General features: G+C 49.7%; 1 protein-coding gene across 1 annotated transcript; it reads right to left on the reverse strand.

Moving 5' to 3' along the window:
* Nucleotides 1-1,513: 1,513 nt before the first annotated feature.
* On the reverse strand, nt 1,514-16,135 carry FOSL2 (FOS like 2, AP-1 transcription factor subunit). The gene is made up of 4 exons (XM_033056457.1): nt 15,605-16,135; nt 9,578-9,832; nt 5,887-5,994; nt 1,514-4,407 (listed from the first exon to the last, which is right to left on the reverse strand). Exons 1-4 carry the CDS (start codon nt 15,701-15,703, stop codon nt 3,898-3,900), a joined length of 972 nt encoding a protein of 323 aa, XP_032912348.1. The 5' UTR covers nt 15,704-16,135; the 3' UTR covers nt 1,514-3,897.
* Nucleotides 16,136-17,358: the final 1,223 nt, after the last annotated feature.

Genomic DNA, 17,358 nt, shown 5'->3' on the forward strand with positions numbered 1-17,358 from the left:
AAAAAAATTATTAGCCTAAAACAAAAAGAAGATCATAGTATTTTTAATGCTTTATTATATCCAAGTCTTGAACAGAAAAAAAAAAAGATGTAAACATGATAAATAAATAAGAAATAAATGTATATTGTTCCCCCCACCTCTTAAAATGTTTGACTTGGCCTTCCTAATGAAAATGAACTTGTGTCATGATAACAGGATTTCTTACATTTCAGAAGTCTTTTAGAATGGAAAAAAAAGCAACAACAAAAAGAAAAAAAAAAGGCAACAACCAAACACCAGGAATGTGATTTGGGAGGATGTTAAATTAATGGCAGGCAGATCTGCTGGAGCAGGCACAAGACGGCTGCCTGCCAATAAATAATAAGAGACCAGGGAGAAGGGAGGTGTCTTAGGTTTGTTTTCATTTTGTTTTTTTTTCTTTTCATTTAGGATGAAGGCCAGGTGGATCCTACATACAGTAAGCAGCAAAATTAAAGGTTCAGATGAACTAAATAGATCATTTAAATAATAATTATAAAAACACAACAGAGAGCTGCTGTCCCCAGCATGTTGGTCCCAAATCCCATCACAACCACAAGTGGATTGAGACTTACCCAGTCTCCACATCTATAAGAAAGGCATATATAAAGGCAGTGCCACAACTGGGAAAGGAGGAGGAGGAATGAGGGCAAAACTGGAATGGCTATCACCTAGAAGCTTAATGTTTCCTTCAATGCAGCTGCTACTACTCCTCCCGGTTTGGCATTGATTAATTTAGGATGTTAGGAGAGGCTTTGTTGGGCCAGTCACCAGGGGGCTGACCCAATCCCAGCTGACATTCCCTGGGCCTTTTTCTACTGACTTCCAACAACTCTGTCAGCACTAGTTACAACAGCTCCCACATCCAAACCACATGCAGAACATGGAGACACTACATTAGGAATCAGCAGCAAAGGGACTCATGGAAAATAACATTTTGGGCATGGGAAGGACAATCAGTTCCAAAAGAGCACACCAGAAAACATGAAAAGAAGAATGTAGGGCCAGACCAAAACAGGAGTGAAGTTGTACCTGCCTGCCAGAAACTAAACAAAAGTAAGGCTGATCCACAAAATATAAAAGGCCAGAGACCAGCAATCCAACACAGACATTCTTTGAGACATTTGAGGGATAAAACAGATGGGCACAAGGTATCTGGGGCTTTTTCCAAACAGTATAAAATAATCCTCTTTCTTTTTTTGAGCAGTTTTATGTGGCTTCCATCAGTATCACAGGTCAGGAAAGGGGAGCATCTCATCCTGTCTTTGAGCAGGTCAATGACCAGGCAGGAGGCAGTGGACAAGGACCATCTGCAGCTCCTTTTGGCAATGATTCAGTGACCAGAAGCAAAGGTATGTTGTTGTTGTTGTTCCACCAGTTAGATCTGAGGAGATGCCTGACTTCCTGAAACCCCTACAAGGGGTGGATGTTCCCAACATCACAAGAACAGCAATCCTGATCATCTAGCCTCAAAAGTAGCTGCATCATTTTAGTATTCATCTACCACTTGTCAGTATTGTGTTCTCCTCAAAAATGTGTGGCAATGACACACAGAGACATTTTATTAACAGTTTTAGACTCTCAGTCCAGAGTGGCCCAAACAAGCATTTGGCAAAACGGAAAAAGAGAAGCTGCAGTTCCACCTAAAGTGGTATCATCTACATAAAACCCTAGGAAAAGTGGATCCTCTGTGCTAACTATGGAAAATATAAGATCTACTTTATTAGAAAGGAAGTCTTGATGTACATGTAAGGACAATACAATTCCTTTACTAATTTTACTTACTGTGTAAGTTCAATTTGAAATCTCTAGCACCAGTATCAAAATAGAAGTGTTTAAGCAATATAGAAAAAGCTTGAATCCAATCAGCTTTATGAAGGAAAAAGATCACTCACATATTTCTGGCAGGATTGGTAAATACCTGGGTTAAAAATAATGGTTATAATTAAAAAGCCAAAGTCCACCTTTAGAGCCAGAATAGAGTCCCTTTGAAATGATTCAAGGAATGGGCAGTGGCCAGAGTTTGAGGGGAGCCAGCCCTGCTGAGCAATGTTCCAGTTCCACAAGACTGACCCCTATTAATTCCCAGTGGAGTTGGTGGGGACTGCAGCAGTTTTGTATCTCATACAACTAGCCCTATAATTGTACATTGCATTTCTCCAGGTCCAGCCTGAACAAGAAATGCCCTGGTTTCGGTTGAGTAAAAAAAAAAAAAAAAAAGAATTATATATTTATATGTGTGTGTGTGTGTGTGTGCCTGAAAGAAAAATACAATCTCACACCAAAATAAATAGCTGCCACCACAGCTTCATAGGCAGGATCAAGGAGCTATTTCCTAAGCAGTTTAGCTGGCAAGCTGGGCAATTCTAGTGTGCACAGGGTCATGGTTTGCCAGTGCCTTGACATCAATAAGAATTGAGCTTGGTTCCAACAGATTACCCACATTACTGTTTTCAGTAGTGAACACAAGCACCAGAGAGCTTGTGCCCTCTGTGAGCACTTAGTAGTAGCAGTCAAGCCCACAGGCTAGAGAAGGACCCAAGACTAGTGAAAGAGCCCTTTGGTTTGATTCTTTGTCTTCAGGCCAATCAACCACAACAAAACAAGACCAAGTGTAATTGATTGGCCAAAGACCAACGTGCAAATAATGCTAATCAATTTTCCTCAGATGTCAACTTGTCATTTGCCACAGCTTGTCAGAAGCTGTTTTAGTTCAAACAGGTCAACACTTTATCCATGCCATTCCTGCCTGGTCAGGAGCTGGGGCCTTGGGGCCTGTGCTCTGCTAGGGGATCTTTGTTTCCCAACAATCCAAAAATCAGCAAGGGTACAGCCACCTAATTTCACTGTCTCAGCTGCTGCCAGTCTCCACTCTAGATTTATAGGCATGTGGTGCCACGTCTTTTTTTTTTTAGCATGTTCTGCAAATATGGCCAAGGGGAGGGGAAGATTTACTAACAGGAAGAGATCAGCCTCTGAGTCAGGAGCCCTGATGGGAAGGAAGATGTAATACTCCCTAGACAGCAGGCAGCCCAGGAAAAGTAAACAACAAGCATCAGACTTGATATCCAGCGAACTAGGGTAAAACCCTGCCAGTAACTGGCAAGTGACAGCCCAGCAGCTTTTCTGATGCTCCTTTGGCCCTGAGATGCTAACTTGTTTTTCTGAGGAGCCCAAGGGGATAAATATATCCACATTTTTAAAAAGAAAGGCTTCCACATGAGCCTTCTTCTGTCTCCGTGCCCTAGGCTAGAGACTACAAGCTCTGCCCTTGCCGCTGAGCTCTTGGGCTCCCTCTTGGTCCCCTTATCTCCTGGTCCTCCCAGCTGTCTGGGCAACCCTACGTGTTTCCCACAGCTATTCACAAGAAGAAAGATCTTAATAAGACTTTAGAGTTCAGAGCAACTGAGTGAAATGTAATGGGATCGACAACATTGGAAATGATAAGCGAAGAGAGAGAGCGAGCACAAAAGAGAGAAGTTGTAAGATCAACTAACCAGAATGATTTAAGCACAGAGCACAACCGATCAGGTCAATCCACAAAGGAAAGGGACAACTAGTAACTGTCTGCAGCTCGCCTTCAGTCCTGGCCAGGAGTGCTCCCCAAGTCCACAAAGAGGTTTCCATAGGCAGTCCCTACAGAGGGGACATCACCCTCTCCAAACAACCCTGGTGTGTCAGTCCCACCCTTGCCATTTCCTGCCTCCAGGGAGCTGGCGTTGGTCCTCTCCTTCCTGGAGCTGTAGCACTTCCCCATCCTTGTTCTTGCTGCCCTTGTGCTTGAACAATCCTGTGCCTGTCTCTAATCCCATGGAGGGGGCTCCCCCCATGGTGCTGTGGGGGATGTAACACACTGGCAAAATGGGGGGCCGCAGGGGATTACAACGCCAGCAAGGTGGGAGAGTTCAAGGAATCTGAGGACTGGTCCCCGCTGCTGCTGCTCCTCCGGTGAGCTTTGGAGCAGGACTCAGAAGGGGAAAGAGGAGACTCCTGATCCAACACGTTAGGGTAGGTGAACACCAAGTTGGAAGAGCCAGGAGTGATGGCTGGTGTTGAGGTCACCACAATGGGAGTGTTGAGTGCCTCTTCCCCATAAAAACCTCCAGCAATGCTGATGGGCTTAATGACAGACCTCTGGGCTTTGTCAAGGACCAAAGAGGAAGATGGGATCTCTTCCTCCACAGGCTCCTGCTTCACCACCACTGCTCCACTTGCTCCAGTCCGAATGCTCTGGAGGCTGCTGGATGGTGGGCTCCGACGTTCCTCGGGGCTGATTTTGCACACAGGGCTGTGAGCCACCAGCATAAACTCCAGCTTCTCCTTCTCCTTCTGGAGCTCAGCAATCTCCTTTTGCAGCACTGACTTCTCCTCCTCCAGTACTTCAGTTTCCTGCAGACAAAAGAGGAATAAAAAAATAAATTAGCAAATGCTCTGGAACTACTCCTCACCTGGAACAGGGCCACCAAGTCCAGATCCCATCTGCCACAGGAAGATGCATCCTAGACTCTTCGTGAGCCAAGCAGACACCAGGTCATTGCCAGTCAAACATCTTGTGTTTCACGTGTCTATTTGTAGACTATTCCCAAACATCACTAATCTAAGGGTTATAAATAATCTCATTAATTTGCCTTAATTTTCTGATGGCTAGTTTTTGCCACTCTGTCTTAGCCTGTGACTTCAGTCTTCTCCCTTGGTCTCTGCCTGACAGACACCTTAGCAGAGGACCCAGATCTCCTCCCATTGCTTTTCTATGTTAGGCTAGTAGTATTCTTTTCACTTTGACAGAGATAGTGTACAGCAGTCTCTAAACTGTTTCCATTGTATTTCTGTAGTGCATATTTTAGATTAGGTCTGATACTTAATTGTAGGATGCATCAAGGAGTGATCCAGTGTTAGTTCTTTGGACAAGAGCTAGATATCTACCTTTCCTATGGTCACATCACACAGATGGATCATAGTCTGGAGCAGCTCTTAGCATGTAAGGAGCTTGTAACTTGACAAAACTCATGCTCAGCCCTTCAAGATCTGACTTCCCACTCTGCACACTCCTATCACTTCTATCACGTTAATCACGACATTTCTATAGGATGTCCTGCCTCCCCTACACTGAGAACACCTCCTAATTTGAGGCAGCAACACATTTCATGGGTGTGCTTGTTAACAACATTATGGTTAACCAGGTTAAAACCAGGCTGGTTTGTTACCAGCAGCACTGGAGCCTTTCCTTCAGCATATTTCACACTACCCAAAGAATTTTTAATTTCTTTTTTAAATTTTTTTTTCTTCTCTTCAACCAGTGCCTTCCCACCTCTTGGTTCTTATGCTCACCTCCACATTCTCCAGCTTTACTAATTATTACTTGCACAGCATGAAGGCACATATCTCTGTGGTGCTTCTTTTTGAAGGAAGTCAGTTACTACCCCACCTCCAAAGAAGGAGTAAGCCTAAAGGGTGTAGCTTTGTACACATAACATCTGCTTTGTTTTCTATGGCTTTCAGATGATCCTACCTCTTTTCAGTGCTTTTGTCCTTAAAGCCTGCCTTCAAGGCACACAGTGTCTTTATTTCCATTTATGAAAGCTGACCAGAGTCAGGGAGACTTGTGCTGGTTGAGAGGTGAGAAGGGAAGAGAGCTCCTAGGACATTTTGGGCACTCAGCAAAGAAAATTTTAGGGTCTTAAGCTCCAGGCCCAAGTCCTCCTCATCAGCTACTGTTGACGGAGAAGCAGTACCCTTGGACAGCCTTGGATGAGGAAGGCAGGGTGTGTTTGAAGCATCTTCCTCGAAGATGCTGGTGGAGGAAAAGCAATGTCCTTGGAGCTGGTCGGGAGGGTGGGTGACAAGGAAGGAGAAATGCAGGGCACGTACCGCCTGGAGTTTCTCTGTTAGCTCTCGACGCCTGTTACGACACTTAGCAGCTGCCAGCTTGTTCCTCTCTCTCCGGATCCTTCGCTTCTCTTCTTCCTCGGGCGACAGCTGTGGGCAAGTGCCAAGAAAATCCAATCAGATCTGAGCAAGGCATTCCTTTAAGTTTGTGAGGATTTAACCGCAATGCAAAGGAAAAAGCCTGATCCAGCAGGATGCTGAGCACTCCCCCTCGTCACTGATGTCAGCAGAAGATGAAAGCACCCAGTATCTCTGCCTGCACCAGGTCTTAGCAGAAGGGTGAGGAGAAAGAGCAGGGCACAGGGAGAAGATTGTGTAAGAGGACAGTGAATCTGCACCAAGGCCAAACAGATAAAAGATGCTCTGATTGTTTCACAACTTGGGTGGTACGTTAAGCAAAACCAGAGCACAATGTTGTAAGTGCCTCTTTCTTGAAAGAAAATATCTGCTGCTTCCCACACAAAAATAGTTGCTCGCTTGAAGGTCGGGACGGTGTATAGGGGGAGACAGGGAAATCAGCAGGGCTCCCATGAAGTCTGTGAAGCAACAATGATTTATACCACCCAAAAATCTGACCTCAGATTTTTGAGCACTCAGCGAGATAACACACTGCTTCTTGCATCAGCAGGCAAGGCTCCAGTGATATCAAGGGCTTCCTGAGGCCAGCTGACATCCTCACTGATATAAATCAGGAGCAATTCCATAGAAACCCATCCAGCTACCCTCTTGCGAAACCAGAGGAAGTGAGCAGGAGCTCACAAGACCTGGTCAAAGCTGTGCCTAGCTTTTAGGGTTTGAGACAAGGTTTTACAAATGCCAGCAGCAGCAGATGGGTTTGTGCCATGGCCAAAGCCGGGATCCAGTACAGCAGGGCACAGAGCAGGCGAGCGCAGGGCCGCTCTCCACTGTGGCACCCAGCGTGCAGGATCCATGTAGACATCCCAGTGGATCCATGCAGACAGAGCAGCAAGGAGATCCACAGGGAGTCATAAAGACAGAGCAGCACGAGGATCCAGGGCACGTGCTCAGCCCTGCAGTCAACCTTGTGCCCTATGCTTCAGCCTGACCCAGCCCATGTGTGCTGCAGGGACTCTGGCCTGGTGACTGTAAATGAAAGCAAAACCCTGACACCTGGCAAAGCACATGTCAGATCTCACAGAGTGAGACTGCCACCAGAGAATGGAAAAAATCATCTCTTCAGAGAAGTTTTAGTATCCTCATGGACTGCCAATGTCACACACGAGACATTCACAGTTTTACTGTCTTTTCTTTTTATTGTTAGTTTTACTCCAACCTCAGCCTAGTTTGTTTTGGCTTGCTCTATCTCCCTAATTTTGATGTTTGCAGTTTCAGTAGGTTTACTTCAGCCTCTGGGCATTCAGCTCTCTCATTTCTGCTTTTTTCAGGATCTGATCTGTGCCTGTGATTTCACCTGCATGTAACATGAGCCCCTGGATGCTCACTGAGCAACATAAGCAATTCTGGAACCGCTGGACACAGAATTTAGGCCCAAAAGCTTTTTCCCTCAGCAGCTCACAATGTCCATCCTAAATTGGGCAGGGTACCTCCATTCTGCTGGGCAGCATATTTCCCCCAGTAAGGAGCCCTTGCAAGCACTGCTCTCCCTGCTACAGCTCTGCCCACTCACTTCCACCTCATATGAGTGCAGGGTAAAAATGTATTTACACACAAGTATCTACAGTATGGCAAAGCACTGAGCATGCACACAGAAGCTATGCTGACTTGGGGCCCCTGTGTACAGTTTTCAAGAGCCCTTTCATGCTTTGGAAGCACAGATCTCATTGAAATATGTTTAGAGTAAAATTTCTGCACCAAGGGGCTTCAGTAATTTAAAAATTATCTGCTTCAGAGACTCTGCTCTGCAAAAAAATCACACAGAAGCCCCTAATCTGGATGTTCTTAACATCTTACCAGGTCTAAAAAGGAATATTCCATCAGTGGTTGCTGGATTTGTTTGGAAGTGGTTGGATTTGGCACTCTTTGTGCCCCTGCTCTATGCGTTATTCGTAGCTTGTCCAAGCCCAATACGTGCATTCACTGTCAGGAACGTTCATCAAAACAGGCTCTTTTTATAAAGTGTTACACAATGTTTTCCAAAAAGGCACTTCGATGTGGTGTTCAAAGCATCAGCCCTGGAAACCTGAGCCAAAGGGCCACAGTAAAGCGCCCGGGTACTGCCTTAGCACGTGTCTAATCAAAAGGACTTGGCTTTGAATGACCCACAATGAACGGCTTGCAAACAAGCCACAGGCCAGGAATTGCTTGGCAGGCATCCTTCAGCAAATAACTCTGAACAACAAATAAAGCAGAGAATATGGTGATCTCTTCACGGCCAATTTGTGAACACAGAGGCAGCATTTGTCAAACAAATTAGTTGTTGCTAATTATTCCTCCAGTTCTGTAAGACTTTCTTTGCCTTTGGACACCAGCCCTGCATGCAGGGAACAGGGAAGTAGCTCCAGCTGGTGGAAGAGGCTGGCACGTACCCGAACCACCACGGCTACTCCATCCTTCCTCCCAAAAATGGGTTCTCACTGGAGCCATACCAGCTCCCCACACAGAGGTACTGCTAAACTCTGACTTTAACCTCTTGGGTCTAAACCAGACAGCAACTCCACATAAAATAATCAGACTGTGAATCAAAACAGATGATGTAGAAGTAAAAGTAGGGCTGGTGAGTCTTATTAGAAACAGACCTCACACAACAGAGTGTGCTCGTGTCTGGAGGGTGTGCCGTGTGTCTCACTGCACTGCTCTGCAGCGACCCACACAAATGCTGCTTGGGAACAACTTGGGAGATAGAGTTTAGTCATATCTATTTTTTTTTTTTTAAAGAGAAATCAGCCTAGCACTGTGAATAGCTGTTCACCAGATAGCCCTGGAGAAGAGTGATTCTTACTAAGAGGAGTGCTGATTTCCAGAAGATGAGATGTCTGCACCTAGTCCACCAGGGTCCCAGTTTGAGGAGGTTAAGCACAGGGCAGCAGTGGTACAAGCTGCCCCATATTAGAGTTATGAAAATAACGATGGGTTTGGAGCAGAAAAATCTCTTATGCGATCCCCACCAAACTACTGCAAAAAGATCAAGCAATTACGGGTTTGTAGTGGGAAGGTGGATTTAGACCCCAGTCATCCATAAGGCTCTTCACACTAGAGTTGAGGTGCTCTAGGGCAGCTGTTCTCCCTGCTGGATGCTGGCTGGCTCTGGGGGTATCACACAAATGGAGAGTGGAGCAGTGTTAGCAGCTACAGAGCCGACAGAAAACATTAGCTGATGTAATTTGGTGCAAGATTTGTAAAGGACCTACACAAAAGCTGCTTTGCTTTCTTGGAGGTTTCCTTCTGCCTGGAGTGGCAGAGACACTCAAACTGAAACCCCGGGCTCAACTTCAGAGTTTCACCTGCTTTTGAAACCAAGCCACAATGCGGGCCGGTGGTGCAAAGCGTTTGATGAAGATTGGGTAAATCTCACCATACGATGAGGAGGCAGCGATAAAAGTCACCCTCCAGCTTACACCCTAAGAAGCCTCAACACGTGTACAGCACCAGGCATGGACCTCAGTGCTCCCTTGTGGTGCTGGGAGATCTCATGAGGGGGTGGGGGGGAAAATCTCTGTAGGTGTGTTTTCAAGGCACTCCCAGCTGCAGTTACCTGCTCATCTCTCCGTCTCCGTCCCACGGTGGTCCCGATGGTTTTGATGACGCCGGGACGCTGGAGAGCCGTGTGTCCGGCCACTGAAGACAGCGGGGGCAGCGGGTGGCTGTAGGGGTGCGAGCGGGAGTAAGGGCTGGACATGGAGGTGATGACAGTGGGCTGGACCATCCACTGCAGGTCTTGGCTGGTTGTGATGGCGTTGATTGTAGGGATAAAGGCACTGCCTGATCCTGGCATATCTACTCGAAATTTCTAGGAGGAAAAGCAGAGAAGGGGAACAGAGAGCAGAAAAGAAACTGTCAATGAGAGCAGAACATAAGCAGTTATTACAAAACCAGCAAGGCCCTCAGGAGCGGCACCAGTGAGGATCAAAGCAGCACCTGAAGCAAAAACACCAGTAGCTGGTGCCTCTGCAACATCTTAAGCTGCCCCTGCCTGCCACAGTCCCCTGAGGAAGGCACTGGGCTCAGGCACTTCCCCTCCAGAGCAGCCCTGCCCTCTCCCATCCCCTTTCCTCTTCCCCTACACACCTCCCCAACACTACCCTAACCCAGTCTCCCCTCCCAGGCACAATCCCCACTGTTGCCACCTCCTGCCAGTGCCCACCACTCCTTCCGGCATGGAGCAAAAGGGGAATTAAGAACTTTCTTCAAACCCAAAGAAAAGGAAGAGAAACTTCAGTTCTGAAATGCTGTTACCAAGCAGAGCAAAACCTCCTTTCACCAAAGGATTGCCATGAAATTTGGGCTTGGTCCACGTAGGGTTTGGTATGGCAAGAAGAGCAGCCTGCTTCTTGCTTCAGTAGCTCTGTGCTCATCAAGAAACCCAGCCCAGAGATGGTTACGTGCGAGGATATGTATTTTAATAGCAGCCTATAAAGTAGGTCTTAGGATTCAGATCGGACAAGTTCCCTGCAGCTCTCTGCACTGTCTAGACAAAACAAAGCAGCAGTAAAACCAAGGCAGCAGGTAATGATCGCCTCCAAAATACGTGTACACCTTCTTTCAGACAGAGGTAAATCCATCTGGATAATATGCTGGCACTAAATTGCAAGGAAAACAATCGCTTGTCCCCGGAGGGGGAAGCAGGAGAGAAAGAATGTTTTTGTCTATGCTGAGCTCCTTCAGGAGGCTTTCAATGGTTAGACTGGAATTAACACACAGACAGGCCTTGCTCCTGCAATCACTGAGCAAGGGACATGGCTTGTAGGACCCACAGCTGTCACCACCACTGGTTTGTAAGCCTTGAAATGATTCCGTGAAGAAAGCACATTCTTGGGTCAAAGGCACAGCTTCCCAGAGAAGCGAGAGCCCTTGCATCAGCCTGACCTCAGCTCAGGTAAGTCCCAGATAAGGGACACCACTCTAACACAGATTTCCTTTTCTGGGTGTGCCTAATCAAGCACCTTAAGAGCTTTTTTAAGCCAAGGCTACTGCAAATAGTATTTCACATGCTGATAGCTACAGCACTTCAGGCCAGCATTAGCGAGCTGCCAACACCTGGAGACCAGGAGATCCAGTCTGAATACTGACAGCTGCTGACTTACACCTCTGAACAGCTCAAAATCTAGCAAGAAAGGATGAGAGAAGGAAGGAGTGAGTCAAGTTAAGCAGGCGGGGAAATTACACAGAGAGGATGACACTGGCACCAAGACCTTGGCAAAACTCCTGAGAGCACCTCAGAGATTCACTCAGAGCTTGAGTCCAACAGCTCATCCCGCATGTCAGAGTCCATGTCACATCTCCCAGTTAGTTACAGAGGCTCAGAGCCACAAACTATCAACACTGTGTTAGATTTATGGGTGCAAATGCTCTCCTTTGCTCTGCACGCTGTAGGCTGTGACCACATGGCACAGAAGAGGATGCGTTGGTGCCTCCATAACCAGAACACAAGAGGACCTTAACCTCGCGGAAGGGAGGAAGTGCCAGACCAGCTGAACCACAAGCTCAGCTCGAGGGATGTGAGCCCTGCTTCCAGATCCATAAGTGGCTTCTACCACGACCATTACCTATCTGTGCAACCCTCTCTTTCATAGCCAAAGAGCAGGGAAGAAATGTCCTGTCTTCTTTGCAGGGACTCTAGAAAGCTATGACTGCAAAATATCCAGAGAGCTTCTGGTGCTTTGCCATAGAGACACCACTGGCATTCCAGAGGTAACCTTTGCCTCTAACACCCAACAACATACTAAAAATTCCCAACAGAGCACAAAAATCAGGTTCCAAGTATTGACTGAGTAAGCACTCCAGTCACTCCTGTACTCAACCTAAGACCTTTCTGTAACACTAGTAGAGGTCTCCTGGACAGCAAAGGGGAGCTGCTCAGTTCAGCCACATCCCTCTGCAGGTCCACAATACTTGCTTTCAAACTTGGGGGGAAGAGATCAGTTCCTCTCTGTGCCCTGTCTCTGTCACCAGCTTCCCTTCTAACAACTCAAAATATCTTAGAAATAAAAAAAATCCCCCATATCTGTGTTCTGTACTTTCCAAAGGCAGTATTTTTCCTGGATAACTAATTAAGGGACAGACTGCTGCGGCAGACTGAGTCTTCAGACACAGCGTGCTCAGTCTAACACAGTTTTACAAGCATTGCTTCCTGACTGATCAGGCTTTCCCCACCATACCTCCTTTTCCCTGCTAGGACACTGCACCGGATCAGCTCTGCCGTGCCAAAATGCTGCTGGTCCCCACATTCTGCCCAGTGGCCATCAGCTCTGACCCCTGGGATGCTGCTGGTTGCAGTGGCAGGCCTGGATTCCTTGTCACCTCCCCTGCACAGCCCCTTTGAGCACCCTCACACAGAAGTGCCAGCCCTTTCCCCCAAACTGCAGCCCCATCTTTGCTCTCCTCATCCCTCCTCCTCTCAGAGAGCTTCAATGCCCCTGCCAGCCTGACAGCGCTGCCTGCCCTCACCCACTTCTCTTCTAGACCCCCTCCTGCCTTCTCTTCTCACAGGACATGCACAGCTCTCCTCTCCTGACCCATGAGAGGCTCCTGGAAGCATCTCTGTGCCAGCTCTCAGTTCCTCCTCTCCACAAGGAATCCAGAGCACTACAGACAGATGAGGCGATAGGCAGATTGCAGGGCTCCACACGCAGCACGCGCTCAGCCACGAATCCACCGCTCTCCTCCTGACCCAAGCCAACGCAGATGAAGGTATCATTAAAAAAACCCCAACAACTAAACAGCAAACAGAAAGAGTCCTGTTATTAAGTGTGCCAAGAACTGAGGTCAGTCTCTGCTCTGCCTTAAAAATACGGGGTTGGATGAGAGCCTCCTCAGACCCAGAGTCCAGGGAGGCTCCAGTGAGTCCTGCCACAAGCAGGGACAGGCTACATTAGCAGCTCACAACTTAGCAGCACAGACAGCAAGGGGACATTTCAAGCTTTGGCTTTGTGGTTCCTTTCTCCACCTAAAGGTTTCTATAAAGCATCCTGCTGTGTCTTTGCTCCACTGTGAACCTTCACTGACATCTGTAACTAAATGCACCAAAAACCAGTCAAGAAATGGGTATAATGGCTGGGAGGAAAAAAAAAAAATCAAACTCAACAATAAAGCGACCAAGAAAAATCCTAGAGCATCTTCAACATTACTCAGGTATCAAATATAGGACATGTGATAGGAGAGCCATCAAGGGCCTTGTATTTATTGAAAGATCTATGCTGAACATCTCCTCGAAGGAAATCTGGACACAGTGTTATAATGTCTCAGGGGAAAGTTGACCACTCTGAAAGAGTACACAAATTCTTCCCATTAAAGTCTATGTTTACCACATGGCAAGTCAGTGATTAGGAAAATAGCATGACACGCAACTTAAAAGAAAAATGTTCCAGTGCTGTGCTATACGGGAAAAAATAATTAAAAAGCATCAAAGTTTTGGCTCAGAGACACAGTTTCCATTTAAACATGTGACTGATGCATCTTTTCTTGCTTTTGGGGAAAAAAAAAGGACACAATAAAGAAAAAATTTCAGCAATGCATATTTTCTGTAGTGATAAAACTGCAGATCTCCACAGACCAGAATGAGCAGAACAGCCCAACTGCTAGGGTAAAGGCAACGCTTACATTTGATCCTAATCTACAACATCTGTAAGGATCAAGGGGAAGACGGAGCACAAGGCCTTGAGAAATCTCCCGGATTCTTAAAGAAAACATTTATGTTCTCGCTAAGCCAACGTCCTGCTCAAAGCCCTGTTTCAGATAGTAACCCTAGAAACTGGGCTCTGGTCCCCGTATCAAACGGCACGCACGCGAATGCCTGGGGAAGACGTGGAGCCTCAGAAAAAGGGGAAAACCCAGTTATTGCTGGGACTGTGACAGCTCAAACGTGAAGCGGTGACGGAGTTTCACGACCTCCTGCAGCCAGCGCTTGAATCCAGAGCAGCTGTTAAATCACAGGAGGAAAGGGAGAGTGAGAATTTGCAGTTTGCCGGGCGTTTCCAGCTTCTCAGCACCCTTTCCCGCTCCCCCACCCTGTCCTAGCATTTACTGTAAACCAGGGAATAAGCTTTGGCTGAGCTGGAGTCCCTGGAACTCGCAGCCCGCAGAGGGCACCAGCGAGATGCGTTTGGAGCAGGCGGGGAGCGGCAGCGAGTCATTTCTGGTAAAACTTCTTTAATGTGAGGAATGTCACGGGCTGGTACGGCTGGCAGAGTTTAAGACTGGACTTTTTCCCTTTTTTTTTTCTCTCTTTTAATTATCCTGTGACTCTTTGATGCGAAGGCTACACTGTGCTTACACTGCCAGCTCGCTCATACAAGCCGCACAAGAAATAATATTGTGAGAAAAAGGGGAGGGGGGGAAAAGCCGAACTCTGAAAAGGCAAAAAAAAGTGAGGCTGGGCCAGCTGATGTAAACAAGTTATGAAATAACCCAGGTTTGTATAACTGGCCCGATTGTGTAATGCCTTCCCCAGAAGTGGTAGATTTAGTCTATCTAGGCATATAAGTCATTCCGAGGTATTTTCTTAGGAAAATGAAAGGAAAAAAAACCCAAACCACACGACTGGGCTTTCAGGTCCGTGAATTCACGCCGCTTCCATAGGAAATATTCCCCATTCTCGAAGCGCCGCCCGGCAGCGGAGCTTGAGTGGGGAGCGGGGCCGGGGAGCGCTCCGGCGAGCCCCAGGAAACTCCCGCTCGGAAAGAGCCACGGCCGGCCGGAGAGGAGCCAAGGACGGGCGGGCAGAGGGCTGAGCACAGCCGCACGCCGCCGGCCAAGGGGTCCCAGCGTGGGCCCCTCGCGGTCCCAGCCTGGCACAGAGTGTCAGCGCCTCGGAGACAAAGTTTAGCGGGGGAGAAGCGGGAGGACAGCCGCAGGCACTGGAAAGACCCCGAGCCCACTTCCAGCCATCCATCCCTCCGTGTTCCACGGCGGCTGCAACAGCTCCGTGAATAACTCGGGCGGCACCTCCCAAAGTCCCAGCGAAGCCGCCCAAAGTGCTGCGGGCGAGCCGCGGGCACCACCCGGGCAGGCGCGATGAACGTGGATAGCGAGAAGCTCCTAACGAGAACAAAAGCAGGAAGGAGGAAGAGTTCGGTGCGCCCCTGTATTCGCGTTACCGACCTCGCAGAGAAGTTGCCCGGAGGAGCCCTTTGATTGCCGAGCGGGTCCCGGCCCGGCGCCGCGGCGAGTGCCCGGGCGACAGGCGGGGAGCTCGGCACCGACACCCGCCGAGCCCGCTGCACCTGGGGCCGGGCTGGCGGGGACTGCCCGTGGGGCGCTCCCTCCCCGCACGTCCCCGCTCGGGGCAGGCCGTGCCTCACACAGAGCCCCGGCCCGAAAGGCGGGGAACTCCGGTCAGCGCCTCTCCGGACGGGTCGCGGCACCCGCTCCCGGGAGGGAAGGAGCGCGAAGGGCGGCGGGACGGAGCGGCGGCTGCGGGCAGCTCCGCGCCCCGGCACCGCCTGCGCCTCTCCGCCCGAGGAAGCGCCGGCCGCTCCCCGGGCGTGGCGGTGAACTCCCGTCCCGGGAGCGCTCGGAGCAGCCCCCGGAGGGACCGGCGGAGAGGGGCAGCGCCCGGCCCTACCTGCTGGGCTGCGCCGCTCGAGTAGGTCTCGGGGTGTCCCGGGGAGCCGCTGCTGCCTCTGGAGGAGGTGTCGAAGTTCCCGGGGTAGTCCTGGTACATGGTCCGAGGTCGGGCCGGGGGAGCCGCGTCCCCGCCTTCCCACACCGACACCCGCCGCTCCCTCGCCGTCTCCCCGCCCCCTTCTCCCTCCCGACCTCTTCGGCTCTTGCCTTTCACCTCCCAACGCTCGCAGCGGAGAGGGAGAAAAAAATAATGAAAGCGGCTTTGGAGACGGGGAAGAAAAGTGTGGGGGAAAAAAGGTTTAAAAAAGGGAAAAAAAAAAGAAATAACAAAAATAAAAATAATAATAACGATGAAGAAAGTGGCTCAGTTGGCAGCCGAGCGCCTGCGGGACGGGACGGGACGGCAGGGCTCGGCGGTGCTGCGGGAGCAGAGCCGTGCGCGCAAGCGGCGCTCGCCGATGTCCTCTCTCCGCGCTGCCTGGCGAAACTCGCCCCGCCGGCGGAGCGGCTCCGGCCCCGGGGGCTGCAGGCGGAGCGGTTCTCCTCCGCCCCCCCAACCTCCTCCTCCACCGCCACCACACACCGGCCGCCCCTTTTCCCGGCGCGGGGTGACTCAGCCGGGTCTTGCGCCCCGCGGCTCGGCGGCGCTGCGAGCGGGAGCTCCGCGCACCCGCGGTGACTCAGAGCAATGGCATCGCCCCGGCCGCGCTCGCTTATTATCCGCCCGCCGCCGCCGCCGCACCATGTGCACTCGCACACGTCAAACCCGCGGCGCACCGGCCCCACCTTGGCAGCGCGGAGCCTCCCACCTGCCGCCGCGGCGGGGGAGGCGGGCCTGCCGCGGGGGGACGGCGCCCGCCTCCGCCGCGCCCGCCGCTCCGCCCGCCCCGCTGCGCCCGCCCCTCCCGGGCCCGCGGTCCGGGCGGCTCGGGCGGGGCGGGCGCGGCGGCGGGGGCAGCGCGGCGCCCGGTTCCCGGCAGGCCCCGCCTCCCCCCGCCCCGCTTGGTGCCGTCCGCTGTCGCACGTTGCCAAAAATGGTCATTTGCGTCGCACGACGCGAGCGCGGGTTTCCTTGCCGCGGATGACGCGCTGCGAGAGGGATTCCCTGTCCGGCCGCCGGGATTTAAAGGGACAGGCGCACCGCCGGCGGGCGGCAGCGGGGGGCCGCGGCAGGCGCACATCTGGCCCCGCAGACCGGCCTGCCCCCCACGGTGTCCCGGGGGAACGTTTTATCCAGCCCCTCTCCGTGCAGGGCTGCCCCAGGGCTCGGTCTGTTTTTCAGCACATCAATGAACCAAACGTTGGACTACTAGTGTAGTTTTTATAGCATTGTTAAGTAGCTTTATTTCATTTTTATTTACTCTCTTTTTATTATTCTATATTTCTATCATTTTGTTCATTTTGTATTTTCGTGGTTATTACTTCTGTAATTTTTATTTCATTACGTACATTCATACATACATACATTCTTTTCATTAATACATTTTTCTTTTATTTACTAATATTGTGTGATACTATTTTTTCATTTATCTTAAATTTTTAAATATTTTCTCCTATTTACTTTTAATTTAATTTTTTTTATTATTCTTATTCAAATTTTATATATATTCTTACCTTTACATTTATTTTTACTTTTTAAAGGGTCTCCTCCATCCTGCTAGGATCTGCAGAGCCATTCTAGGTCCCCAAACCAGAGTTTGTCACAGGAACATCAGGTGACAGCCCTGGGCTTCCCTGCAGCAGGAACTCGTG

Source organism: Catharus ustulatus, chromosome 3 (assembly GCF_009819885.2).
Source record: "Catharus ustulatus isolate bCatUst1 chromosome 3, bCatUst1.pri.v2, whole genome shotgun sequence".
Lineage (NCBI taxonomy): Eukaryota > Metazoa > Chordata > Aves > Passeriformes > Turdidae > Catharus > Catharus ustulatus.

Bases quoted from the DNA above. Each gene is read 5' to 3' on its own strand.
- FOSL2 (XM_033056457.1), bottom strand. From the start codon at position 15,703: ATGTACCAGGACTACCCCGGGAACTTCGACACCTCCTCCAGAGGCAGC. The intron at 9,833-15,604 runs GTAGGGCCGGGC...TTTTCCTCCTAG, and splicing joins CGAGCGGCGCAGCCCAGCAG to AAATTTCGAGTAGATATGCC. The intron at 4,408-5,886 runs GTACGTGCCCTG...TTTTGTCTGCAG, and splicing joins TAACAGAGAAACTCCAGGCG to GAAACTGAAGTACTGGAGGA.